Source organism: Acipenser ruthenus, chromosome 6 (assembly GCF_902713425.1).
Source record: "Acipenser ruthenus chromosome 6, fAciRut3.2 maternal haplotype, whole genome shotgun sequence".
In the NCBI taxonomy this organism is placed as follows: Eukaryota; Metazoa; Chordata; class Actinopteri; order Acipenseriformes; family Acipenseridae; genus Acipenser; species Acipenser ruthenus.
The window spans coordinates 60,159,038-60,186,905 of NC_081194.1; the positions used below are offsets into that span (position 1 = coordinate 60,159,038).

At 36.5% G+C, this 27,868-nt stretch overlaps 3 protein-coding genes across 12 annotated transcripts in view; 2 read left to right on the plus strand and 1 right to left on the minus strand.

The window, feature by feature from the left end:
• Nucleotides 1–211: 211 nt before the first annotated feature.
• On the plus strand, nt 212–5,086 carry gprc6a (G protein-coupled receptor, class C, group 6, member A). Its single transcript, XM_059025611.1, has 2 exons — nt 212–800; nt 1,308–5,086. Exons 1-2 carry the CDS (start codon nt 797–799, stop codon nt 2,417–2,419), a joined length of 1,116 nt encoding a protein of 371 aa, XP_058881594.1. The 5' UTR covers nt 212–796; the 3' UTR covers nt 2,420–5,086.
• A 3,675-nt stretch (nt 5,087–8,761) lies between these two features.
• LOC117411034 (importin subunit alpha-6) overlaps nt 8,762–27,868 on the minus strand; it is a 41,951-nt gene continuing 22,844 nt past the window's right edge. For 5 of the 10 annotated variants that reach the window (XM_034018053.3, XM_034018052.3, XM_034018054.3 and 2 more), the window contains exon 14: nt 24,107–26,899. In XM_034018053.3, coding sequence (XP_033873944.1) covers nt 26,712–26,899 — 188 coding nt within the window. In that variant the 3' untranslated portion in view covers nt 24,107–26,711. Of the gene's footprint in view, nt 9,423–14,717; nt 15,121–15,619; nt 15,734–24,106; nt 26,900–27,868 lie in introns of those variants that run through there. The other 5 variants (XR_004545762.3, XR_004545761.3, XM_059025609.1 and 2 more) reach the window with 5 other exon arrangements.
• Nucleotides 13,500–22,246, plus strand: LOC117411035 (protein FAM162B-like). Its single transcript, XM_034018057.3, has 4 exons — nt 13,500–14,081; nt 15,587–15,695; nt 20,329–20,437; nt 20,681–22,246. The coding sequence occupies exons 1-4, from the start codon at nt 13,931–13,933 to the stop codon at nt 20,795–20,797; spliced, it is 486 nt and encodes a 161-aa protein (XP_033873948.1). The 5' UTR covers nt 13,500–13,930; the 3' UTR covers nt 20,798–22,246.

Sequence of the window (27,868 nt, forward strand, 5' to 3'; positions counted from 1 at the left end):
GTACTGTAGATTTTTTTGTATTCATTTTGTTCACTCGCTTGAAAGCCAATGTATTTATCAAACGTGTCCTAAAACGTTGGGATTTGTTTGAATGAGTTTTTTATACCATGCTCTAGGACTTACTGTTCCTTTAAACTGTTGCTGTGAGGGATTTATTTTATTTAAGTATTTTAACGCAATAATGATCAATAATCATTGTTAGAATGTGCATGATAATCGATGTCAACGTCAGGGTTCGATTTACAACACTATAATTAACCATGTTTATTATAATACAACATCTTACAGAAAAACATTGAACCCAAGCAATGGTTGAAGAAAAATAAGTAGAGTAAAAATAGTTGGAGTACAGCCTTGTCCTTCGAGCAACCCGGTGCTGCCTGCTAAAAAAACAAACAATAAAATAATTAATACATCTATGCGACGCTGAACAAGAAACATGAGGCAGAGGAGCATCGGATACAGGTTGGGGATGAGGTGGTAATTTGAAAAACGGCAGGACCGAGTTTGCGAAGTAGGGTTATATACCTTACAGGTTGATGGGAACTTGCCGGTAATTATGCACCAATGAAATGTACTAGGCACTTGTATTAGTTTAATTGCTCCCTGAATCTTTCACTTCACCCTGTACCACTCTGTCGTGTTCCCTCCTAACCCTGCTCTCTTGTGTTTTTAGAAAGTAATCTCAAACTGTTCAGACAGTTGCGCAAAAGGACAATTTAGGAAAACTGCAGGCGGACAGCATACCTGTTGTTTTGAATGTTTAAACTGCACAGGAAATCACTATTCTGATCCTATGGGTAAGTGGAGCTTAACATGTTTTAAGACATAAGAGCTGATAAGGCAATTTCTGGAAAACACCAAATATGCCTATCTTAGCTCCTTACTGTAGCATTCACAAAACTTTAATGACAGTAAAAGATTTAGGGGGATTTAAAACCCATTATTAATAATTAAATCAAGTGTGCCATTCATTAAACCTTTTAGCAATTGTTTTAAGAGTGTTTATTGGTTAATTCTCATTATTTTCCGATGCACTTTTAAACAACTTCTTTCTTCAGAATGCTGTTTAGCATGATGAGATGTGATAGTCAAATAAGACAGTGTTTGGAAATGGATGCAAAGTAAGAAGAATTAAGAATATTGCACAAGTCTACATAGGATTCGCTACAAATGGAAAAAATGAGATTGTGGCAATAGATATGCCATTGGTGTAAACATACCCTAAGGAAGTTCCATTAAAGGGCAAACTACTTCCATTGTAAATATTTCATTAAGAGTGATGTTGTTATTTGATTTTGTTGCAGATATGTATCAGTGTCTACCCTGTGATCACCATACAGAGTGGTCCCTTCCTGGAGATGCAGAGTGCAGCAAAAAAGAACTGGAATACTTTATGCTGAGTGACTTCTTTGCAATTGCACTGCTTAGTTTTGCAGCTATTGGAGTCGCCCTTGTATGTGTAATTGTAGTTATTTTCATTAGGTATAGGAAAACCCCAGTTGTCAAAGCATCAGGTGGGGCCATCTGTTACGTGATTCTGCTCTGCTTGTTTTGTAATTTTGTCTGTTCTGTCTTTTTTGTAGGGGAGCCACGTAATATAATTTGCCAAGTCAGACAGGTCCTCTATGGCTTGAGTTTCGCATGTTGTGTCTCATGTATTTTAGTTAAATCTTTCAAAATACTGCTAGCGTTTAACTTTAACCCTTATGTACAGGCAGTTTTGAGGAAACTGTATCATCCAGTTGCTATCATCATAGGCAGCACTGGAATTCAAGTATTAATCTGTACACTTTGGTTAATTTTAAACGAGCCACATGAAGAAAGAGTGCCATATGAAAGAACCATTTTGCTCCAGTGTAATGAAGGGTCGTATATGGCGTTTGGAGTGATGCTTGGGTACATAGCTTTGCTCGCTGTGGTGTGTTTTGTATGCGCGTTCAAGATCAGAAAGTTGCCTGAAAACTACAATGAAGCCAAATTTATCACTTTTGGTATGCTTGTTTATTTTATATCTTGGGTCATCTTTGTTCCAATATATGTCACATCAACAGGGAAATACGTCCAGGCCATCCAACTGGTGGTTATTTTGATTTCAAGTTATGGAATACTGATCTGCCAGTTCTTCCCAAAGTGTTATGTGATTCTCTTTAAAAAGGAACACAACACAAAGGATGCCTTTTTAAAGAATGTGTATGAATATTCAGCAAAAACTGCAAACAACATAGCGCTACCAAATGGTCTACCTCCAGATTCAAAACCTACAGCTAAGGAAGAGGATTCAGCATTCTGCAAAACCAAACCAGGGTTTTTAGCTGATGAAACCTCTCTTCAAGTGAGAGCAAATTATATCCAACATGAAAGCTATAGAAGGATACTGGACAATACATTCCCAAGGAAAAGAGTTGCAAGTGTGTGAATCCAGTTGCTCTGAAGAACTATTTATAGTTTGCTTCCTGGTGGTATTCATAGGTCAAACTTGGTTTATTTTGTCAGGCTTCACTTATAGTGACTGCATTACTTGCTTCCAAGAACACCAACATGAGAAGATGTGACGAACAAAGAGTTCAGCTCTATATCCTAACACTCATTTTAGAGTGAACCCCTGATAAGCCTGATACCCCACCAAATTCCAGTTCTGAAAGTATGTTTAAATGCAATTTAACCTGACTGCACCCTATTCCGTGTGTACACCTTTGATTTTTAACCCAATAACAGTCCAAACTAAAACCCCCAAATCAGAACCCATATTTATGCACATTATTGTTTCGGGAAGGTGTTATATAGCACTGATTTGTATTACATGTTGTTATAGGTGGTTTCACTCTTAAATTGCATACTTTTTTCACGTTGAATTTCTCATTGTTTTTTTTTTGTTTGTTTGTTGTTATATGAAAATATCCTGGTAGATCCCTCATATTTACCTTTAGGGTTCAGTCACTTGGTAATATTCGTTGAATGACACAAACTGGATTAGGAATAGTAAACCAGGATAACACCTTGACTTGAAATGTTAAAATAAGTTTTAAAAGACTCAGGGCTTGGGTAATGTTAGTGTCAGTAATCCAACCATATGAAGGCGTATGACCTTCATTTTTCATGTTGTAAGCGTACAGTATACCCCAATGCAAAAAAGATCAGTAACACAATTATAACACAAACTGTGTTTTAATGATTGCATTTTGAATAGAGCTTTTAGATTATACTGTATGTAACTTACACTATGTACTGCAAATGTTTCATAATGCCAGCTATGGTTTGTTATACATATATTTGCTTACATGTAGTTGGAAGTTGAAAGTGAGTCATTTAGGATATTAACTTGATTTTTAATTGCTGTTTGTTGTGTTTTATGGGTTGGGAGAGTTCACAGCTGGCTCTTTTTAATTTAAACATTTCATTGGAAGGGGAGGGAGGGATAACTACAATTGGAGGGTTTTCGTTTTCTTTTTAATCAGTGGCGCTGAAGATGGGTTAAAAAGTGTATAGTGTTTTGAAAAGCAAAAAAGGGGAGAGGGGGAAGATGTGTGTCTGATTTCTTGGAATGTCAAAATGTATTTGTTTATTTGATTCACTCTTGTTTTGACATTTTTAACGTTGATTTATAACCATTTTTTGTATAATAAAGTAACATTAAAAAATAAGAAATATGTTGAATAAAAAGAAAAATCTACTTATTTGTAACTAAACATGTAGTACTTGTAACATAGGAAGTTGTTAGCAGGTGGCGCTTTGAAAAAAGCCACAAATGTAAAATACATTGTTTGTGCTCTTAACCCACTTGTCAATAAAGTTCAGTTATTGAAGCTATGCAGTCACTTACAGTTATACATTACATGGTCAGAAGTGAACAAAATTCTATAGAAAAAAGGAAAAAAAGAAATGGAGCAACTTAATCCTCCAAATAGTCTGTGTCTAGACAGTAATCTGGCAGAAAACTGGAGAACATGGATACAGAAATTCAAACTGTTTGTGACGGCGAGCAGAATACCGGAGAAGACAGAGACGGTAAGAAGCAACAAAGCCTCGGTATTTAATACATTCAAGTTTCATGATGCAGAAGACAGATAAGTTAACAGTATTAAAAGAAAAAATGTGAACAGTATTCTGAGTCAAGAAAGAACATGCAATAGACAGATATTATTTACGAGAGTGCAAGGACTGTCTGAAACGATAGATGCGTACGTGACTGATCTAAAAAAAAAAACCAAGCTAAGAGCTGTGAGTTTGTGCAGCTAACCGAGTCACTTATACGAGACAGAATTGTGTGTGGCATTAGGAATGACCAGCTCAGAGGCAGACTTCTCAGAGAAGCGGACACACTACAAAAAGCAGTGGATATATGCCGCGCTAGTGAAGTCAGCCACAGTCATTTGAAAGCACTCAATGATGAAACAGAAATACAAGTTCACAACCAAAAGTTAGTTACGCCAGACACAAGTCATTTTAAAAGCAACAGCTCACGAAAAACAGTTGAATACAAAAAACAATATGAAAAGATTAAAGGAAATGTGGTAGCTGTGGTTATGCACACGAAAAACGAAAATGTCCTGTTTGGACAAATGTGCAATACCTGCCTCAAGAAAAAACACTTCGCAAGAATGTGCAGAACGCAATTCCAGACGAAGCGTAAGAAAATACATGCGTTAGACGAAGAGGACACCACAGATGAAAGGTTTATTGGCACAATTGAAAACCGCAGAGATGAGAGCAAACTGCAGATTAGAGCTGTTAATGTTAAGGAACTCACTGATAATAGAAAGGATTGGACAGAAACCCTTCAAATAAAAAGTAAAAACTGTTCAATTCAAGGTCGACACTGGATGTAATGTAATATCCACTCGAATTTTTGAAATGCTAAAATCTAAAAGTTGATAAAATGAGCAAATCCATGTACAAACTAGTGACTTACTCAAGACACCAGATTACTCCAAAAGGACAAAAAGTGCTCACTTGCGACTACAAAGGCAAGAAATATGACTTTCAGTTCCAAATAATTGAGCAGGATGCACCAGCAATATTGGGTCACTCTACATGCTTGCAGTTAGGCATGCTGAAGAGGATCTTTGATGTGGACTGCAGTGGAAGTGACATACTGCATAACTATGAAGACTTATTCACAGGTCTGGGATGTGTGCCAGACCTACACCATATTCAAATAGACCCCTCTGTCAAACCTGTAGTGCACCCATCCAGGAAAGTGCCTATGGCACCGAAGGACAGAATCAAAGTGGATCTCCACAAAATGGAAAATCTAGAAGTCACTGAGAAGCACACCAAGCCTACAGACTGGATTAACAGTATGGTAACAGTAGTGAAGCCTACCAAACTTAGAATCTGCATTGGTCCAAAATACCTAAACAGTGCAATTAAAAGAGAGCACTACCCCATGTGCACAGTGGAAGAAGTAGTCGCTGGAATGCCGGATGCCAAAGTGGTTTCAGTGTTAGATGCAAATCAAGGATTTTGGCAAATACAACTTGATGGAGAGCTCCAGTGTACATTTAACACACCGTTTGACAGATACAGATTCAAGAAACTTTGGCATTTCGTCTGCACCCGAAGTGTTCCAGAAAATCATAGCACAGACGCTAGAAGGTCTAGAAAGAGTTGAAAATATAAATTGATGACATCCTGGTTTGGGGTGAAACAACACAATCAGGAGACTGATTCAACTGCTAGAAAGAGCCAGAGGTATACATTTAAAGATGAACAAAAACAAAAATTAAAACCAGAATGACAGAAATCAGCTATATAGGCCACGTCCTGAGCAGTAAAGGGTTAAAACCAGACTGAGAAAGTGGGAGCCATTCAACAGATGCCAAGCCAGAAGACAAACCAGCTGTAAAGAGGTTCATGGGGATGGTTCAGTACCTAGCAAAATTCATTCCCAATCTCTCAGAAGAAAGTGCATCTCTTGAGAAGATTGTTGGAGAACAGTCCTGTGCACTGGGAAGAGCAACAAAAGAAAAGCATTGAAGAGCTTAAAACTCTGGTAACCAATGCACCTGTTCTCAAATACTACAATGTAACTAAACCGGTAACGTTGTCTGTGGATGCCAGCTTTGAAGGCTTGTGAGCAGTAATAATACAAGAAGAGAAACAAGAAGTTTACAGTTCCAGAGGTTTTATTGACTGCCAGAAGAGCTGAAAAGGAGATTCTATCAATACTTATATGGGAAGCAAGTGCAAGCTGAGTCAGATCATCGTCCATTAGAGGCAATTTTCAAGAAACCTTTAGTTCAAGCACCTCCAAGTGCAGAGGATGCTTATGGCAGATACATTTAGCAGAGCTTATCTTAGAGAGAAGACTGAGGATTTGGTAGATGAAGAGCTGGAAGTAAACCTGATTGTAACTCAACTACCCATCTCAGCAGATAAACTGCAAGAGTTCCAGGCAGCCACTGACAAAGACTTTACAGTAGCTCAAAGAAGTTGTGCTAAATGGATGGCATACAGACAAAGAAAAAATAACCAAAAAAATGAGAAACTATTAGATGAATAGTCCCACAACAAATGAGGCAGCAGATGCTTCTGAAAATACATGAAGCCCACCTAGGCATAGTAAAATGTAAACAGAGAGCACAAGATATTCTGTATTGGCCTGGGATGTCCAAGCAGATTGAAGATATAGTTTCACAATGTGCTGTTTGCAACAGAAACAAAAACAACAACAACAATCCTAAAGAGCCTCTGCTACCTCATGACAGACCTGACAGACCTTGGGCAAAAATAGGAGTTGACCTCTTCCAGTTCGACAGATCTGATTATGTGTTGACTATTATTCTAAATTCTCAGAAATATCAAAACTCAGTGAGACTACAAGCAAGACTATCATCACAGCCATGAAGTCAATGTTTGCCAGACATGGCATACCAGATGCGGTCCTGGATTCCCATCATCCAACGCTCAAGCAGAAAGGACTGAACAAAGCCCAAGAAAGTGGTGGAGATCCCTAGAGTATAGGAGCACACCTCTGGATGGAATTAGAATCCAAGTTACCAGCATCAACAAAACTGTTAAAACCTGAGCACAAGATTCATGTGAAAAATAAGCTGAAAACAAGTCTGCTCACCCAGAAGCATTTCAATGATAGGCACGCACAGGGGTTACCAGTCATTCAGAAGGTTGACCGAGTACGAATCAGGTGTGATGAGAAGTGGAAACCTGCAGTTGTTCTGCCAGACATTATTATTATTATTATTATTATTATTATTATTATTATTATTATTATTATTATTTATTTCTTAGCAGATGCCCTTATCCAGGGCGACTTACAGTCGTAAACAAAAAATACATTTCAAGAATCACAGTACAAGTATTAATACAATTAAGTGCAAGATAAAATACAATGCATCACCTAGGTCTTACATTTGAGGTTGATGCAATGTGGAGCTATGACACTTTGGAGTAAAAGGCTTTGTGAATTTTACCAGTGATAACATTAACAGTGTGAAAGGGAGATTTTTTATTGTAACTATAGCTCCCACATCAAGTTCAGGCCTGTAGATTTAGGTCTTTTGGAATAAATACTGAAACTGACTCTACTAAGATATTGATCACATCTGACGAATCTGCTGATTTAGTTCCATAATGACTTTTGATTGATTACTGCATGGTGAGCTAGTATGCTGTGTAATGGCTACTTTGAGTCGACATGCTGTTTATTGATCTTTTACTTTAAAGATGTCATCGGCCCTTCTTTTCAAAAGAACCAATGCAGGACAAACTTCAGTCGAAGCTTCAGTATTGTGTATATATAATATTTATAACATCATTTTAACCTCACTTTTTATCAATCAATCAATCAATTTTTATTTTATATCGCACCTTTCATAGTGGACCACTATCACAAAGCGCTTTACAAGATACAGTGTAAAAAAAAAAAATACAGTGAAAAATGCATAATACATGAAATACAGTGAAAAACAATGCATAATACAGGGCTAGGATATAAGAATTCTGGTAGAAGGAAGATTTGACCACGGAGGAAATGTGGGCATCAAAGGAGAGGTTGCTGTCAAAAAGTACACCAAGGCTTCGTACAGTGGGGGAAGGCAACAGCAGACAGGTTCCGAGTTTCAAGGCAGATATATTGAGATTCTTAAGTTGAGTTTTAGATTCTACTAGAAGGAGTTCAGATTTGAGCTAGTGTTGAGCTAAAGAAAATTGGCAGATATCCAGGCCTCAATGTCTTGAATGCAAGCTGAGAGCCGGACCATGGCAGAGAGGCTTCCAGGGTCAAGTTTTAAGTAGAGCTGGGTGTCATCAGCATAGGAGTGAAACATGAGGCTGTGTTGGTGGATGAGGTGACCCAAGGGACTCATGTAGATGTTGAAGAGAAGAGGCCCAAGAACAGACTCTTGAGGGACACCGCAAGTGACTAGGTTTGCAACACCAATACATCCAGCATAGAAAACAGACTCCATGAGTCCAGATAGGTAAGAGGACATCCAGGAGAGACAGGTTCCAGAGATCGCAGCATACTTCTGAAGGCGATCAAGAAGAATGCTATGATCTATGATGTCAAAAGTGGCTATTAGTCAAGGAGGACAAGCACAAAGGGAGCAGCAGCAGCAGCATCAGCATTAAGCAGAAGATCGTTTACAATCCGGAGCAGAGCAGTTTCAGTACTGTGATGCGGCCGGAAACCAGATTTGCAGAGATTCAAGCAGATTGTTGTCTGTGAGATGTTTTATCAGCTTACTAGCTACAGCCCTTTCAAGAGTTTTGTAGAGAAAATGGAGATTGGAGATGGGATGGAAATAAGATAAGACAGCTGGGTTGAGGGAGAGTTTTTTGAGTACCGGGTAACTTGGGCAAGCTTAAGGGCAGCAGGAACCGAGTCCACGGACAGGTTGAGAGTGTGCATTATGGAGGGAGCAAGATCAGCACAGAGACGGACAAGATTAGTCGGCCAGGGGTCCAGGGGGCACGTGGCAGTAGTTGATTCCAACAGCAGGCCGGAGACATCACATCAGCAATGGAGAGAGGAGAGAAAGAGGAGAAAGCAGGAGGGGCAACCGGAGGAAAATCAGGTGGTCAAGTAGTAAACTGGGTTAGTGGTGGGAGAGCATAGAAAAGATGTTGTCAATTTTGTTCTGAAAGAAAGAGGAGAAATCATAACAGGTAAGAGAGGATGAATGGGAGATGGATCTATCAGTGGCTGGATGCAGGATTTGACCTGTAGGTACCGAGATGGTTAGTCCAGATCTCTCTGTGAACCGTTAGTCCAGACGACCTCCACTTGCGCTCAAGCTTGCAGCAGGCAGACTTAAGCACTCGAAGTTCGAGGGTGTACCATGGGCAGCTTCGATCTTTCTTGACCGTTCTGTTTGTAAGCGGGGCAACAGTGTCGATGATCTGAGTAAGGGTGGCGTTGTAGAGGGTCACCGCATCATCGACCGAAGACGGGAGAGTACCTGTCAGAGGGGATGAAGAGACACATTCGGAGAGGTTCAGAGGATTCAGCAGATTCTTGGGACGGAAGGAAATTACAGTATCAGTAGCAGAGGAAGGAGCAGGAAGATTAATATTAGCAGTGATGGTCAAAAATGGTCAGAGAGAGAGAGAGATATCTAAGATGGAGAGATTTGAGTTGTCAAGACCCCTGGTGATGAGTAAATCCAGGGTGTGTCCTTGGGTGCGAGTGGCAGAGTAGGGGGAGAAGGAGTTAGTAAAGGTATCTGCACGCTTTTCCAGGGGATCTAGATGTTAGGTGTCAAAGTAGGAGTGAGGCCTCTCATAGCCATTGGGAGGGATTTGTAAAAGGTCCTTGCGCTGACTGCCACAGCTCAGACTGCCCTTCGATGTGTGGCCTTAGACTGGCTGGTGCTTAGAACGACTGGCGTTCTAAGACACTGCTTGCCAGTTTTAATCATTACAGGATTTATTTTTAATAACCTCGAACATCTTTGCTATTAGCAAAAACATAGACCTAATTAATTTATACAGTATAGCTTTCCCTTGTACAGTATAAACATATCAACAGTACAGTGGTACATACAGTATGTACATATTGAAGAACAACAACACTGTTCTGTATCAATATTTGTCATCAATCATGTGTTTACAGTTTAAACAGGTGTTCAAATCAAGATGTTCCATGGTTTCCATTTTGTTGTACAAGAAATTATCAGAATGGTGTATTTATTTATCTGAAAATAATATACTAGTCTTTTAAAACCAAATGACCTTGCTAAGCCTCCTAAGCACGCTGTAGAACATAATGCTTTGAGCAAATATATATCAACCCTTGCAGTGTTAACACAACAAACTTACTCACCTTGTGTCTGAAATTAATTGATTAAATCAAAGAATGGTCTGAAACCCGCCTAAAAACCTACTTCAGAATTCTTTAACCACCTAGGAAAATACTGCAGATACTATAACTAGCACCACGGAATATATTGCAGCTAATACAGCAGGATACTATAGCCTCCTTCAAGTGTGTGTGTGTGTATATATATACAGACGTGCTCAAATTTGTTGGTACCCTTACAGCTCATTGAAATAATGCTTCATTCCTCCTGAAAAGTGATGAAATTAAAAGCTATTTTATCATGTATACTTGCATGCCTTTGGTATGTCATAGAATAAAGTAAAGAAGCTGTGAAAAGAGATGAATTATTGCTTATTCTACAAAGATATTCTAAAATGGCCTGGACACATTTGTTGGTACCCCTTAGAAAAGATAATAAATAATTGGATTATAGTGATATTTCAAACTAATTAGTTTCTTTAATTAGTATCACACATGTCTCCAATCTTGTAATCAGTCATTCAGCCTATTTAAATGGAGAAAAGTAGTCACTGTGCTGTTTGGTATCATTGTGTGCACCACACTGAACATGGACCAGAGAAAGCAAAGGAGAGAGTTGTCTGAGGAGATCAGAAAGAAAATAATAGACAAGCATGGTAAAGGTAAAGGCTACAAGACCATCTCCAAGCAGCTTGATGTTCCTGTGACAACAGTTGCAAATATTATTAAGAAGTTTAAGGTCCATGGAACTGTAGCCAACCTCCCTGGGCGCGGCCGCAAGAGGAAAATCGACCCCAGATTGAACAGAAGGATAGTGCGAATGGTAGAAAAAGAACCAAGGATAACTGCCAAAGAGATACAAGCTGAACTCCAAGGTGAATGTACGTCAGTTTCTGATCGCACCATCCGTCGCTTTTTGAGCGAAAGTGGGCTCCATGGAAGAAGACCCAGGAGGACTCCACTTTTGAAAGAAAAACATAAAAAAAAGCCAGACTGGAATTTGCTAAAATGCATATTGACAAGCCACAATCCTTCTGAGAGAATGTCCTTTGGACAGATGAGTCAAAACTGGAGCTTTTTGGCAAGTCACATCAGCTCTATGTTCACAGGCGAAAAAATGAAGCTTTCAAAGAAAAGAACACCATACCTACAGTGAAACATGGAGGAGGCTCGGTTATGTTTTGTGGCTGCTTTGCTGCGCCTGGCACAGGGTGCCTTGAATCTGTGCAGGGCACAATGAAATCTCAAGACTATCAAGGCATTCTGGAGCGAAACGTACTGCCCAGTGTCAGAAAGCTCTGTCTCAGTCGCAGGTCATGGGTCCTCCAACAGGATAATGACCCAAAACACACAGCTAAAAGCACCCAAGAATGGATAAGAACAAAACATTGGACTATTCTGAAGTGGCCTTCTATGAGTCCTGATCTGAATCCTATCGAACACCTATGGAAAGAGCTGAAACTTGCAGTCTGGAGAAGGCACCCATCAAACCTGAGACAGCTGGAGCAGTTTGCTCAAGAAGAGTGGGCCAAACTACCTGTTAACAGGTGCAGAAGTCTCACTGAGAGCTACAGAAAACATTTGATTGCAGTGATTGCCTCTAAAGGTTGTGCAACAAAATATTAGGTTAGCGGTCCCATCATTTTTGTCCATGCCATTTTCATTTGTTTTATTATTTACAATATTATGTTGAATAAAAAATCAAAAGCAAAGTCTGATTTATATTAAATATGGAATAAACAATGGTGGATGCCAATTACTTTTGTCAGTTTCAAGTTATTTCAGAGAAAATTGTGCATTCTTCGTTTTTTGTGGAGGGGTACCAACAAATTTGAGCATGTCTGTATATAGTTAGAGATACATAGATAGATAGTGTACCAACACAAATTATGGAAACAGCAAATAATTGTATTGCCCATTTTTCCTCACTGAGACTCTTTACTTACTAAATATTTTGGTATCCCTGAATAGATAATCGTCTTCACTGTAAAAATATGCTAAATATTTTAATAAGCAAGACATCTAACAAAATATTTCTAAGAAAACAATACAACTAGAGTTGGGGAGTTTGCTGCCGGGTAATCTCACTCAAATGACTTGCTAAATATCTTGGTTTCCCTGAATAGATAATCATCTCCTCAATGTTCAGTGCAATGTTGCTCATGGCAGTCCTTAGCCAGAAACCTATTTTTGATGGTAAAATGAAGAGAAAATGTCATACCGAGTCATAGGTACTAAGTAAGTGGATTCTGACCCCTGCTGGTGAGATGAGGTTACGAGCTAGATACATCAAACTACGCTGGTCGTGCCCCACCAGCTTCCACACAACTATAGAAATAACATATCCTTATCCTCCACAGTCCTAGCCTAGTAACTGTTTCCACGATATAGGGTATTTTCTTTATGTTTCTTAATACGCAGTATGCAGTCAAACTTAACCATATATATATATTTCTGGTTTTTTTGTTACTGTGTGTCAGGCGGATTAAATAGACAGGGGAGACATGCCATACATACCACCAGAGTAATTCTGTGCATTATAAGGGTACACAAGTTCACAAGTTTAACTGGATAGCACTCATTTGGTGTACGCAGGTTATGAAAAATAGTATGATGTATTTTTAGGGTTTCGGTTGCTAGTGAATGTGCAGCAATTTCTGGCTAGTTTACTATGACCCACTGCTGCTTCCTGCTAGATTTATGCCATATTTACAAATACCAATGCTGCTAAACCAGTTATTGTGGTGTAACAAATGCAACAATGATAACATACTTGTTAAGAAAAGATCTTAAAATCAAAATAAACAAAATGTTTTATGTATGACACACCCATCATTTGATATAAAGTAATAATGCATATTGTTATATTTCATGTTGTATTTTATTTATTGTAAGCCCTGTATCGAAATATTTCAGCGCTGCCGTCTTGCACGTTGTGACAAACATACTTTCAACAGGGAGTTAAGGCAAGAACAGTAAGAGCTATAAATGTGTTCTACACTGCCGGTTTTTCAGTTTTTTTTTTTAAACTCCAGTGCAATTACAAAGCGGTGCATTTTCTTTTTCATGAATTGACAGAGGACTCGGAATCCATTTACGTTAGCATCTGGTTGCACAGTAATGGCCATTAAAAGCAACCTGTAACCATTTTCAAAACAGACAGACAGATGAAAAGACAGGCGCCACAGCGGTTAACGCAGCATGTACAATCTCTTTAGGACACGGGAAAGCTGCTTTTCTTAACTGCTAATAGAAAACCCAGCAACACATACAGGCGATGTGAAATATAAAGACAATGGGCTTGACTCGACAAACATTTTACTCCAGATCACACCACACTAGAACAACTCAGACATTCAACTGAGGGGCTTGTTAGTAGTTGTTTATTAGTTTTAGAATTGTAAACACTGACGCATTGTAAGAGATGTTAGCTTTTCATATCCTTTGTACATTTGGTACCCTATTTTATTGATCATAACAGTGGCTGTGTTTAGATCTGCTGCCGTTTCAGTCAATGGATGGACTGTAATGAGTTACTCTGTCTTCTTGTCAAAGGGACGGGTCCCCATTGTAATTGAATTGAGGTCTGTAATGATGTAATGTGTCAATGACCGGGGCTATATATGCAAAGCTCACATCTCTGTCCTGTTGGGAGAAAGGGCTGCAGTCATGTTCTGTGCAACTCAAAGCAGATGCGACTTGAACTTGTTCAAGCTGTTCACCAGGGCTAAGAAACATGAGTGTCAGAAACATCTGTGTACTGGAAATGCATCGAAGCCCTACACCCGTCTGACAAACAAAACTGTAATGCCACATCCAGGTAGGTTTTTTTTTATTTATTTATTTATTTTTTTTACTTTACTTAAGGCAGTTTGCATGCACAGTATTTTGTTTAGGGTAAATTTGCTTAAAGTTAAGTTTTTCAATTTGAACTTTATGAACAAAGCCTTTCCATTATAGTACCAGATATAAAAAATAATAATAATAAAAAAAAAGTTATAAAAATGAACTGAGCAGTACTGGTGTTTTGGTATGGGATGTTTATTGCCTGATTTGTGCCACTCACACCGCTTGCTTATAAAATAACTCCATCAATAGTCTCCTTTTAAAATAGATGCTAATTATTTCAGTGAGCTCAAGCTTATGCATTTACTACCATGCAGAGTGACTGGGTGGGATATTTGCTCTACATTTTACCCCAAAAATATGTTTTGGGGAAATGACAAAGACAATACAAAAAATTGTTTTTTTCTTTTTGGTTGGTTGGTTGGTTTAACATGCAGAGACTAGAAACTCAACACAACTGACTAAACACAATTTTAAATGTAAATGGGCATAAACACAAATACACAAAATGTGTGACAAAATAAGTATTTATTATTATTAATATATATTTTAAATGGTTTTAAAACACAATTCTGTAGTATTTACACTTTCTCAAGCTCACCCTTGAAAGCGGACCATACCAGACCAAACTACAATACACAGTTCCTCAAGCTCCACAAGTAGGTTTAGTAGCCCAAATAAAACTAAAAATATCAAAATATGTGATTAATTGCCATTGGCTATTACTGCGATGCTATAATCAACATCCTGAAAAATAGCTTCCTTTGATTTCAGTCTGTATTTTTTCTCAAACACGTTGTATAAAAACAGTGCATGGTTCTGTATGTGATAAAACAGTACCTTTACCAAACATGTGAGTTAATAGCCCATACTCACTTGTGTGATATGCCTGTAGCTGTACATGCTAAACCATGCAGTGCAGTACAGGTTTGAAATGGGAGGCAACAGTAGCAGCTGCTTTATTCTATGCATTTGGTGTGTTTGTTTTTTGTCACAGGAGCTGGTTAGTTAGGCTGGAAAGTAAGAGGTCACAGTTCAGACAGACTGGAAGTGGATAATGGTTCTGTAACTTATGTGAGAATTCCCTTGTAAAGCCCCAGAACCTGATGAACCCATGCAACGGTCGAATGTCTAAAAATTCTAGCCACTATAAAACACTGGCAGTGGGGTTTGTAATAATAATAATAATAATAATAATAATAATAATAATAATAACAACATATCCGAAATCAACCTATCACTGTTAAGGATTTGTTAACATTCCAATAAAGTTAAAAAATATATACTTTTTTATGTTTAATAGTAGGTCCAGAGTACAATCTTCCTTTTTTACATCTCTTATTAAAACCAGAATCATTTTGCAGTTTTAAGCAGACAGAACCACCCAAGTACACACAATGTACTAACTTTCTCAATAATAACAATGTTATATTTATTAATTTAAAATTATTAACCATGAGCCTTGTCTCTTGGTCTAAGTTCACAGGACACAGAGAGTTCCAGGCTACAAACCTTCCAGATTTGACAAAAAAATCTTCCTGTGGTCAGGCCGCTTCAAGACAGAAGACAACATACCTGCCATTGTGTCGTGAGTCATCCACTTTCTCTTCTATGGTCAGCTGTTACCTAGTGATTAATAAGGGACAGGTTTCAGTGAGGGAGGGATGACAAAATATTATGCCCGATAGCTATTTCACTTTAACCCCTTGTTTTTAGTTAAATTAGATATTTTTTGAAAGGTATATACACTGCCTGGGCACTTTATTCGGACATGCTATACTAGGGTGACGTCCCAGTTTTCCATGACAGGTCCTCACATTTTGCTTCAAATCTTTAAAAAGTCTTGGTTTATAGCCACTTCATGTAGCATGACACACTCTAAATACATTTTGTCAAAATAACGTAAAAATAAAATACAATAAAAAAACAAGGTACTAGGGTAATAAAGAACATTATTTTTTATAAAGTGATTAACCAGGCATACGAGCCCATTCCTCAGTGCGCCATGCATTTTCATTTAGTTTATATTGAAAATGAATCTACAATTGTGTGTAATACTGTAGTTTTGTAGCTGTTCAGGTCAGACAGTGCAGCGAGCGGTTGCAAGCATCCAAATCCAGCAGGTTAAACCACATCAACAACATCAAATCATAGAGCCTGATGCAGCGAAAAATGCAAAAATGTAAATGTATTTAATGATTTCATGTATTATTAATTAATTATTATTATTATTATTATTATTATTATTATTATTGAACTCTATATAAAAGTAAGCAATACATATAACACAATAGGACTACTTAAATTAGCTAGCTGCTTAAAAAAAAGAAATAATAATACTAAGAGTGAGAGGATGGCTATTTAAATAACCATTAAAATAGCCTATATTTAAATGGTTTAATTAGTCTTATCAATTATTTAACAATGTGTCCCGGTTTTGAGCTTTGAAAATCTGGTCGCCCTGAGCTGCACCCTAAGTCCCTTGATTACTTTGGAAGGCTGAATAAATGATACAGTTTACTTATGCATCTATGTGGATCAGGTCCACCTAGAAGCCATCTTGCATGGCCGCCCCATTCCCCGGATCTCAATTGCAATGATTCTTTTTGGGATGAAGTACAATGCTGTATTCATCATTACAATCCTCTGGCTACCTGTCTCCACCAATTGCGTGAAATATTAATGACTGAATACATTAAGATACCTCAAGCCACCTTTCAGCACATTGTGGAGTTTATGCCACATTGTGTCAAGGCTGTGATTAAGGCAAAAGTGGTCCCAAACCCAAATTAGGTACAGGTCTTAATAAAGTAGCAGTTTATATGCAGTGAACCCTCCAAAACATTGAGAAAACCTCCCAATACTGTTCCAATATTCTTCATAAATAAAATATTAATTACTGTAAATGTCAAGAAAGTCTGAAATCCCTTACCCTTCCAGGAATTAACAGATTACAGATTGACTATTAAAACACCTGTGTCAGGTGTTATTGCTTAAAAAATACATGCCAATCAATGAAGGTGTTTCATTACAGCACATTCCCTTCATAATATATAAAGAGCTGTTTCTTCCTCCGTTAAAAAGGTACTGTGCAGCAATGTTGAGAACCCAGAATTGCATACTGTACAATCACACTCAATAGACATAGCTCATGTAAACCCAATCTTATTGGTTAAAGACTGTGGGAATTAACGTAACACAGACAGCTGATATTCAATCCACCAAAAATTAGTGACTGTGCTCCCCTGGTAAGGTCACATTTCCCTGGGACATGCAATAAATATTTGTAAAGACAACAGTGGAAAATGTCATAACTTTCCAAAGCAAGTAAACGATGTAGCCGTGGGGAAGATTGTCAAGCGGTTATTGATATTATTCTATATAATATGACAAGGGAACATTACAAAAACAAATAAATAAACACATAAATTAATAAATAAATAAAAAAAGATCACAGCAGATGTTGTTTCCCAGCCACAGCTAATGTATTTTGTATGTTTACATCTTTCTTGTTTCAAACAGCAGCTGTTGTATATTGGCGACTGTAACTGGCTGGGAATAAGAGATTTGTTTTAATTCTCATATAATAATACGAATAAAACATTTGAGAAATTCTTCTTTCCAAAACCATTACAATCATAATATTGTTCTTATGCTACTGATTTTAAGGTCTGGTGCTTTTTTTTTTGGTTTTGATCTAAATGCTGCCAAGTAAATAAAGTCATTTTAAATTCTAAATAATGTCATTGTTTTACCAAAGACTAACATTTCTAACAGTGTATGAGTCTCTTAAATCTATTTCTGTCTTTGTTCCTCTTTTATTATTTAAACAGTGTCAATATTTACATTGGCCACGATCAATTTAAAAGACCCCATCATACATTCTTTTAGCGCAAATACATCACTTTTTAATCACTGATGTATCAAAACGTACAGCTGGTATCACAGACCCTGGTAGACACATTAGGTTGTCAGGATCCAGGATTAGTGCTAATAAGGTTCTGTGAAATCAGCCATAGGTTAAGTTTTCAATTACTTCAGGCGATTGTTTCCCAGATCATTTTTAAACGAGAATGGATTAGTTTAATGTTATTGGTATGGGTTCTTAATGAATTAACTTAATGTAGGTCAAAAATTGCAGGAATTATTATTATTATTATTATTTATTTCTTAGCAGACACCCTTATCCAGGGCGACTTACAATTGTTACAAGATATCACATTATACAGATATCACATTATTTTTACATACAATTACCCATTTATACAGTTGGGTTTTTAATGGAGCAATCTAGGTAAAGTACCTTGCTCAAGGGTACAGCAGCAGTGTCGCCCACCTGGGATTGAACCCACAACCCTCCGGTCAGGAGTCCAGAGCCCTAACCACTACTCCACACTGCTGCCCTGTTAGAATTAGTGCAAGTATTCAATTGGTCCCACTTTATGAAAACCAAGAAAAAGGTGTTTGCCATTTCTGTGATTGTAATATAGACTACTTTTTGGGGTTTGATACTTTTATATACAGGAAACTTCTAGTTCTATGACATGCAATTGGGTTCATTGTTACAACACTTACATACTCTGCTGCTTCCAAGAGACTGGTTACAAATCTGTGCAAACAAACCAGAGTTGATCAGTGAGATAAGAAGCAATCTGGTATCTTTCATTTATAGCTTCTGCATAACAGCTAAAGGAAGGTCTGTTTATCATAATCCAATAAAAACAGCTATAATGATGTTAGGTTACATGATAAACATAATACATGAGAAAACATGGCTAATCTGATTGACCTCAACTTTCTGCTTATCTTCAGGCTGTATAGGCTAATCCAGTCTGGAAATGCACCGCACAGCTGCACAAAATACACTCTTGCAACAGACGGCTCTCAGAGGGGACATTATTTGCTGTACCTTCCTTAGACTGACCTCTTGCAGAAGTTTTAGTTTCATATTACCCTATCCTTTGTGAAGAATTGTATGTAGGGCGCAATCTTCACTGTGGAAAGTAAATCCACAAGGCTCTTGCAAGTACCTTTTATTTGTAGGATCTCAATGCACCTTCGCAAATATGACAAAGTCGGAGAGATACAAAATACTTTCTCAATACAACTGCAAATAGGACGGTCAGAGAATACAAATAAAGAAAGCAATCCGTACTCCACAGTATGACAGACTATGGACCGCTCCCTAACTCTCCTTCTCATCGACTGCCCACAACCCAGCTTTGTTTTCTACCTGGGTGGAGATATGCAAATGAGTATATTATCAAATATGAATTCTTAAAAGAGTAAGTAGTGGGTTCCGAAAAATATAGCGAAATACATCCCCACGTGTTGCTACAACTTTTTAAATAACATACCTGTATTTTTTTCTTTTGTTGTTAACATCCTAACAACTTTTTACACTTTACCTTAAACACTGTCTCAAAGCTCTTTTCAAAATGTCTGCTCTAGTGCACCGATAGTGTTAGGATTACTGCCCACATTGTCAAACAGGTAACACAGCAATAACTAACCATGATGTGGTACGGAACAGAAAAGTCACAGCACTTTTTTTTTTTTTTAATTGCTCTTACTGCAGTGACAGAACTCAAACCCTAGTGCACTAGAGTGGCTATTTTGAAAAGAGCTTTGAAACAGAGTTTAAAGTTATAAGTAAAAAGTTGTTAGGATGTTAACAATGAAAATAAAAATTACAGGTACGTTATTTAAACAGTTGTAGCAACACGTGGGGATATATAACGCTATATTTCTCGTAACCCTGCTACTTACTCTTTAAAGAGGGGTAGACTATGCATTATACAGACGTTTATTACACCTTGTAACCAGTTCCATGTGAAGACCATTATAATCACTGGAACCTCTCAAGGGCCCAACAAAATGTGGCCCTAATAGTGGGGTGGACTTACTATTGAAGGTCCATTAACATTGAAGTCAATGGAGTTGGTACTGTAAGCGTATGACCTTAATTGCATGTTTCACTGCAGTCTAAATATGTAGGACAACAAAAGAAAAGTTATCCCTAGATGTAGAACTACCACTCAATCCCGAGTTCAGATCTTGAAGGTTGGCTGAATTTTGTACTTCAGTTAAGGGCTTTGCAGGCACTATTGCTGCAGTTATTGTAGAAGGAACCTACCAGGTTTCAAAAAGTAAGCTTGTGTTTTGATAGAAAAAAGCTATATTTATTCAGCTCCGGTAAATCAACAATTTTATTTTCACAGGTTTGAAATGTTGGATGCTGCAAGAAACAAGGCTCGAGTAAAAACCTGCTACATAATGATAGGAATGACGGTGATTGCCTGTTTCGCTATGATTTTATCCGGTAAACAGGTATGAAACAAGAAACATTAATCCCTTTTAATGAACGTTTCACACACAGTGATCACATCATCACAACGGTACAGAAATCTTCTGCAGAAGACTGCATCTAGATCTCAAAAGGGACACAATTATTTTGTAACTTGCATACTTTTGTGTGTGGGCCAGTCTATATATCATTGAACCAATTTGTTAAATTCATGTACTGTACTCGGAGAGCTTCAAATGGTGATTTTATAAATCTTGACCTTGCAGGCTGCCGGACGTCATGAAACCCTCACGAGCTGTAATCTAGCAAAGAAAGCAAAATGGAGAGAAGAAGCTCTGCGCGAGCAGCAGATCGCATTGGCAGCTGCTTCCAAGAGACCTTAAAACAGTGTGTGTTTGTCACTGAATGTCAAGGAGAACCATTTCCTTAAATTGTTCACATTTACAGTGTATGTTATTGTATTGGGGGATATCCTAGGCTATAATTACTATGGATAAATAAAAGATAAGGTAGAAATACATGCTAAAAGGCTGCTGCAAAACCTTTTTGATACCTCAATTTTTGTATTAGAATTCAAGGATATGACGTTGATGTTGAGTTACCACAAGAAATAATGGTCACATTTTGATCACAGTACAAGGTGAAGTGCAAACACAATTACCCTATACATCAGAACCATGAAGGACATGGCTGCTTGTGATTGACCAAATCGTCAAGTTGTTAAGTTGAAAAATGGTCTAATGTACTGTAGCCATAGCAAAGTCACTCAAAGTATCCAAGCACTGTCAACCAGATGCTGTTTTAGATACACAAACACAAAGTGATATAATTCAAGAAAACATGGTAAATACAAGAATTTAGAACATTAGCCACAAAGTAATATGACATACACCAAAATACACAATCTCTGGTAATTTAACAAACAATCTTTATAAAAAATAAATAAATAAATAAATAAACTTAAGCAATTTCAAATATTTGACAAAGGTATTGGCACGTTTACATTAAAAGTCTGTAAAAATGTTACAGAACTAATTTAAAATTATACTAATTGAATGAAAACCACTACACAGTAACTAAGCTGCATTATAAAGTCAATAGCCAGTAAAAGCGGTAATTATTTTCAGCATTTGTTGAATAACTTTTTAATGGTCAAGACAAAGGAGTTGGATTCACGTTTGAGAACAGCACTCATAGCAAACTACAACAAAGGAAATGGCTACAGAGCACCATCAAAGAAATATGGAATACCAAAATCCACATCCAGAACAATAATCAAAAAGTATGATTGAACAAATTCAACTGAAAAGCTTGAAAAAAAGTGGACTTCCAAAGAAAATTATGGGTACAGCAGTTTAGAGAATCGTCCGAGCAGCTTAAAAAAAAAAAAAAAAAATCCAAGATCAACAGCTGAAGAATTTAAAAAAAATGTAGAAGCATCTGGCACATTAGCAGGGTTCTAAATTAGCAACAAAAAGGGCAAGGCCAAAACAGCCTTTAGTTCAATACATTTGTAAAGGGCACCAAGACCACTAAACTGAAGTCAAGGCCAAAGTGTAGAATTTTGTGTAATTCATATATAAAGCCAATTATTGGCCACAGAAAGAAAACGATTAACTTAATAGCTATTTATTCATTCAAAAAATTATGTTTTTTGGTTGTTTTTTTTTTTTTAAATCAACCAGCAGCCTAAACAGGACTCCAGACAAAATGTTTGCCTTTGGAGTCTGTGGCTCCTAGGCTAAAAAAAAATGTGGCCAAATTAAATTGTTGGGTGCCACTTTATGAGAAACTGATTAAACTGCAACTTAAAGACACTAAAATGATACTAAAACATAAACTTATTTTAGTGCTCACTTGTTTGTTGCTTCATTCTGTTGAATAGGTAAACTATGCAGCTGATCATTGCAATGAACTCAGCATTTTATATTTGTGACATTTTGCGAGTGTTGTGTATGGAATTGGTGATGGCACCTCTAATTGTGTACAGTTGTAGTATGAGAAATAGCATGCTGCAGCTTCCTTTGCTCAATGTTTGTTAGTGGAGTCCTGGTCTGAGCATGTAACACAGCCAGCTCTTAAGTTGTTTATTTTTTTATTTTTTACTGTGCATGTAACCATTTATTGTTTCAGGGAAAAAACAAACAGGTTTAAGTTTCAGTGAGATCATTCTGTTATTTATGATATAAAATACAGTAAACAAAATCATATATTTTATATATTTCCAAACTATTCTTTTTCATTACCACAATCTAAAAGCCAAGTTATAGTGAATAGCATTTTTTCTACTGCAATCAAAGTAAGCTGCTGTACATTTCATTTTTAATTCACTTAATGTTTCATTTTTTTTTTTTCTCAGTACACTTCCTAATTACAGTCGCAAGTATTTATATGCGTTCTGTTGTCACCGTTCTTAAAATAGTCAGTTTGAGAAATAAAATAAATGTTTTCCCTGCAGCAACCAACCCTGCTTTAGTACAAAAACCCAAGCTACATTTACTGTTCTTCGTTATTGTAATGTCTAAATTACCATGCCTGCTTCTTTGGCTAAAGTAAAGAGATACTATGAACTTGTTATGCAACTAGTTAAGTTACTGCAAAATTAAACCATCCTCACACTCCTGAAGGTAAACCGAATATATCTGGGATATATATGGTTGCTAAAGAAGATGCAACAAACAATATATAGAAATATGTTCTTGTTAACTGAAAAGTTTAGGCACACTATGATTTGAGAGGTGAAAGACAACATTGGTTTATTGGAGTTCACAAAGAAACATTTTTTTCAGCTTGATGCGGTGTAGGGCCAGAATGTGGGACTCGTACCTGTTTAATGCCAGAAAATGGTACGTTGTCATTGCTGTGGTTCACTACAGCACAAATCACCGTTTACAGTTTTCAATAAACCAATTTGTCTCATCAGTTAAAGTCACATACATTTGCTTAATTGTGAATCTCTCTCTCTCTCTCTTAAAAATAACTAAGGGCCAAACTCAGTACATCATATCCCTTTCAGATGGTCGTTTCCTTGTTTTCTGAGACAAAATAATTTGTGCATGCCTGGGCAAGCGCAGTACATGGTATACAACATTAACACAACGCTAACCTTTATACTTTTTTTTTTTTTTTTTGATTGAAATTATTGACCTTTTGATGCGTTTCAGCCCCTCATTATAATTACTTTATTTTATATTATATTAATGGAATGTGTGTAACACACAAACCATGTGTATTTTTATTTTTGGTTTCTAAATTTCTTGAATGCAACGTTTCATTAAGCATTTATTTATTTATTTATTTATTTATTTTTCACAACTGCTGCATGAAACTACGGTTACCATATTCTGCTGGTGTTAACATAGCACCTCTGGACTGCCAGGCATTTGTGCTCTATCGGATTGTTATCGTTTCTCTCGAGTTTTAGTTTAAAACTGTATTTTACTTTTCTTTTTAAAAAGTGGTTAAAGTTTACTAAATGCTTGTCACTAATCTGTTACCTTGAATTATGGTATAATAAGCATAGGGTACCAATATTTTTGCGTGCAACTGTATATCATTTGCCATTTGCCTTGTGCCATGATCATAATTTGGCCTGGAATCTCAGACGATGTACTCTGAGGTATGGGAAGCATATGAGATGCATCATTTATTACACAGGATTATGAAACAATGTCTCCAAAACTAGCAACAGGTTTGTGAAAGAGCATTTTATTATTAATTGTTCTATAGTACTTTCAAATTCCTTAGTAATATGTACCGATTATGGGGTTTTGATTGCTTTATTACAAATACAAGGTAGCAGAAATTAACAGCCTCTTTACAGTCCAGTATGAGGCAGCCCTCTTAATCTAAATGTTCTGAACCAATACAAATTTGTAGGTAAAGCAATCAAAGTTCTTGCAGATCTGTCATTTTGTGGCTGCTACCAGCAGCAGTGCTCAAAGGAAAAATACAAAATTTACACACAGCACACAATTTTCAATGAAAAAAAAAAAGTAGAAACATGAAAAATATTAGAAAATCCAGACATGATTAAAATGTGTCCAACAGCACCATTTGAAGGAATTAAACAACAATTAATCTATCACATAACATTTAACTTTCTCTGGCCTGTGACATACTGTACATGTATTTTGTACAAAACAATTTCAGTAGTTTGTGGTTTTATGAAAAACAGATATGAAAAACTTAGGACCCCATTCATAAAACTAACTTGCGAGGATGTTTTTATTTTTAACTATTAAATTCATGGAAACTCACTTAACTGTACCCACTAGGTCAATACAATTGGGGGTTAATAATTAGAAAAGTAACAATTCTAAAAAGGTGGTGTATAGCCATTAATAAATCAGCATTTTTTTTTAAATTAGTTTTTACTTCAGTTGGCTAAACACATTAAAATTAGAAGAGAATGGTCAGTTGCCACAATTTAAATATTACAAACACATTATGGCGATTTCAGGTGCTTTTCTGATACTGTTTATTAGGCCACATTGATCATTTTTTTTCTTTTTTAGATAGTATTGAGTAAAAATCCTCAAACAGTGGATTACATATTCCATACACGTAATTGTATCATGTTCATACAGGTTTAATGAATCACTGATGAGGGAATTCTAGAACAATGTAAAAGTGTAATGTAACACTTCATTGCTTTGTGGTAAAGTTAAGACATTATGTAGAGAAAATTAATTGCTTAAAAAAGTGAGGTATGCCAGCACAGTAGATACTAAAGTTTAGTAAACATAAAGCAGTGAACAAAAACTGCCCCATCCTTCCCATTACAAAAGATCTCACATTATATTCCAGTTGATTTGATTGCAATTGACAACAATTGTGAAACAAAATAAACAATTCTTAAAACAAACAAACAAACAAACAAACAAACATTCACAGTATGGTATACAAAAAATGACTGCATATAATATGCTTTAGTAATCTGATCATTGCTTTAACATAACCAAAATTAAAAAGACAAAATATATTAAAAGTAATCAAAATCTTGTGAATGACAATTGCAATATCATTTTAGATTTACCAAGCTTTTACAAAGGTTTGATGTATATATAATATACAAAGAATTAATTCATTCACAGCAGAGAAGTTTTGTAACAGTCATATGATCTACATTTGGCCCTAATTTACTTGATAAAGTAGTAAAGTACCCAAAGAAGCCATGTTTAATCACTTATCTAATTTATAAAGATAATAAAAAAAGAAGACTGAAATCTATTAAATGTGATGCAGCTTCACTGATTTGACAAAAAAATATATGTATGAGCTTCATAACAGTAATGTAATAATCTGATAATTTACATCTTTAAAATCAGAAAATTACTTGGGAGAACAGTACTCTTCTGTTCTGCCCTTTACCTTAATATAAAGTAACGACCAGCAGTGCTGCAATCAAATTCACTGACAAATGCTTTGCAGCCAACAAAATGCTTTCACATGAACTGTTGTGTAACAGTATAAAGTAACCCATATATAACAATTTTTTTTTCTAATAGATTCTTTAAACAGAATAAATAAGGTAAATAGACATTAAAGTAGTACATGGTCTAAAATACTATACAAACCATGCACATATTTAGTTAGTTATTTCCATTTAAATTAAATATACAAATCAAGTGCAGCTTTCTTCAGGTTTAAAGACTGAAACCTGTGCCTGTGTATTTAGGCTTAGCAGATAACCTTGTTAGGTTAACAGAGCTTGATTAGAATAATTATTTTTTAGACAGTTGTCTGAACACACCTAATTGCAACCATAGCATGAAGACAAGTCAACCATACAATTGTATAAATAAAAAAAAATAGTATGTATTCTCTTTTATGCGCTGTGGTCTTGACAAGTTTTAACTTGCTTTTAAGCAAACATTTATAGCCATCTTAAAAGCATTTATAATGTACATTTCTACATCCTTATTTTTAATATTTATTTATTTTTAAATGTTGTTCTAAGAGGTAGCTTAACTCAATTTTGGAGTGTCGCAATTAATGTAGCCCATTTGACCTGTGTTAAGCATTCCTTTACTTTCTAACTTTCTTAATTTGTTTCTTTGTTTCCAAGCTGCTGAAGCAAGATTCACAAATTACACTGAGGGAGAAAAAAGTTTACACAAACATTTAAAAGGACCCTAAAAAAAAAAAAAAAAAAGCCTCACATTAACCCTCTAATTAGGACAGTTTCAGGCTTTGGCTATGTGAAGAAGAACATTTAAATAATATTGTTAAGGATAACAAAACAAACTTGGAGCACTCTTGCCTGGAGGCTGTTCAGGTTATTTGGGTTTGTAGTTACAGCTGAAACCCCTCCATTGGTGCCTCTTGTTGCTGAAAGATGAACTGTTGCTGGGTCTCATCAACCTGCGGGGCAATGCTGGAATCTTCTTCTTCCACACCAAAATAGCGTTCTATTAAATCAAATGCCTTCTGATAGATCTCTTGGTTCTCATGACTTTGGAGAAATTCAATTTTATCCAGACCTATAAAAGGAACAAGGTTATAAGAACGTGAATAACATTTTTTTTTTTTTCAAATATCATTAGTGGGGTGTCATGTCGTTAGTAGTGAATACTGTTTCAACTAATTTATCTTACAACTCATTAATTAAAAATGAACTCTGAGGTATAAAATGAAACTGACCAACAGGTATTGCAGATCACCATGGCTGAAAACCAAAATGGCCACTGCCTGCTGTATCCTGCACAAACTCTTGTCAACAAAATGAGGTGTTCAGTAATCAGTGGATGTCTGCGAGACAGACAGGGAAGGTTATCAGTGTTGCCAAGTCTCGAGAGAAAAAAAAAAAAAAAAAAAAAGCAGCACTGCCTTTCAAAACAAGCACAACCCATGTTAGAGTATGGGTGATTATCCAAATTCCAACCCGCGACTCAAAAAACAAGCCCAATCGCACTTATAATAAGTGGACTTGGCAACTGTGAAGGTTACCTCAGCCGCCAGTTTCAATTGGACAGCAGCAATCTGAGGAGGCTCGAGCTATCGGAGATTCTCTCCTTTCTTTTAAGTTGTGTTGGATTTACTGCTGTTAAATATTAATGATGCAAACAAATAAAACACAATCAATACGTTAATTTGCAATTTTATTTGGTCAGTTCCGAGAGGACATCAACAACTTGTTGGATTTTGTTGCGCTGTTTTGGGCGATCAAGCTGGCTCATGACATCCAGTTCACCAACTATATTTATTAACCCTTTGCGGTCCTATGTCGGACCTGATCTGATATTACAATTTTCCCTTTCCGGTCCAATGTCGGACCCTGTCCGACATCATCAAAAAGATGTAAAAAACAGGTATATAGTCTTTTTTTTTTTCTCCAGAAAAACCAGAGAAAACCATTCAATAGCCAAGAGAAGACAGGGGAAAAAAAAACAAAAAAAAAACAATAGGCTTCTCATGAATACAGATAGCCCCGACACCACATAGATAACACA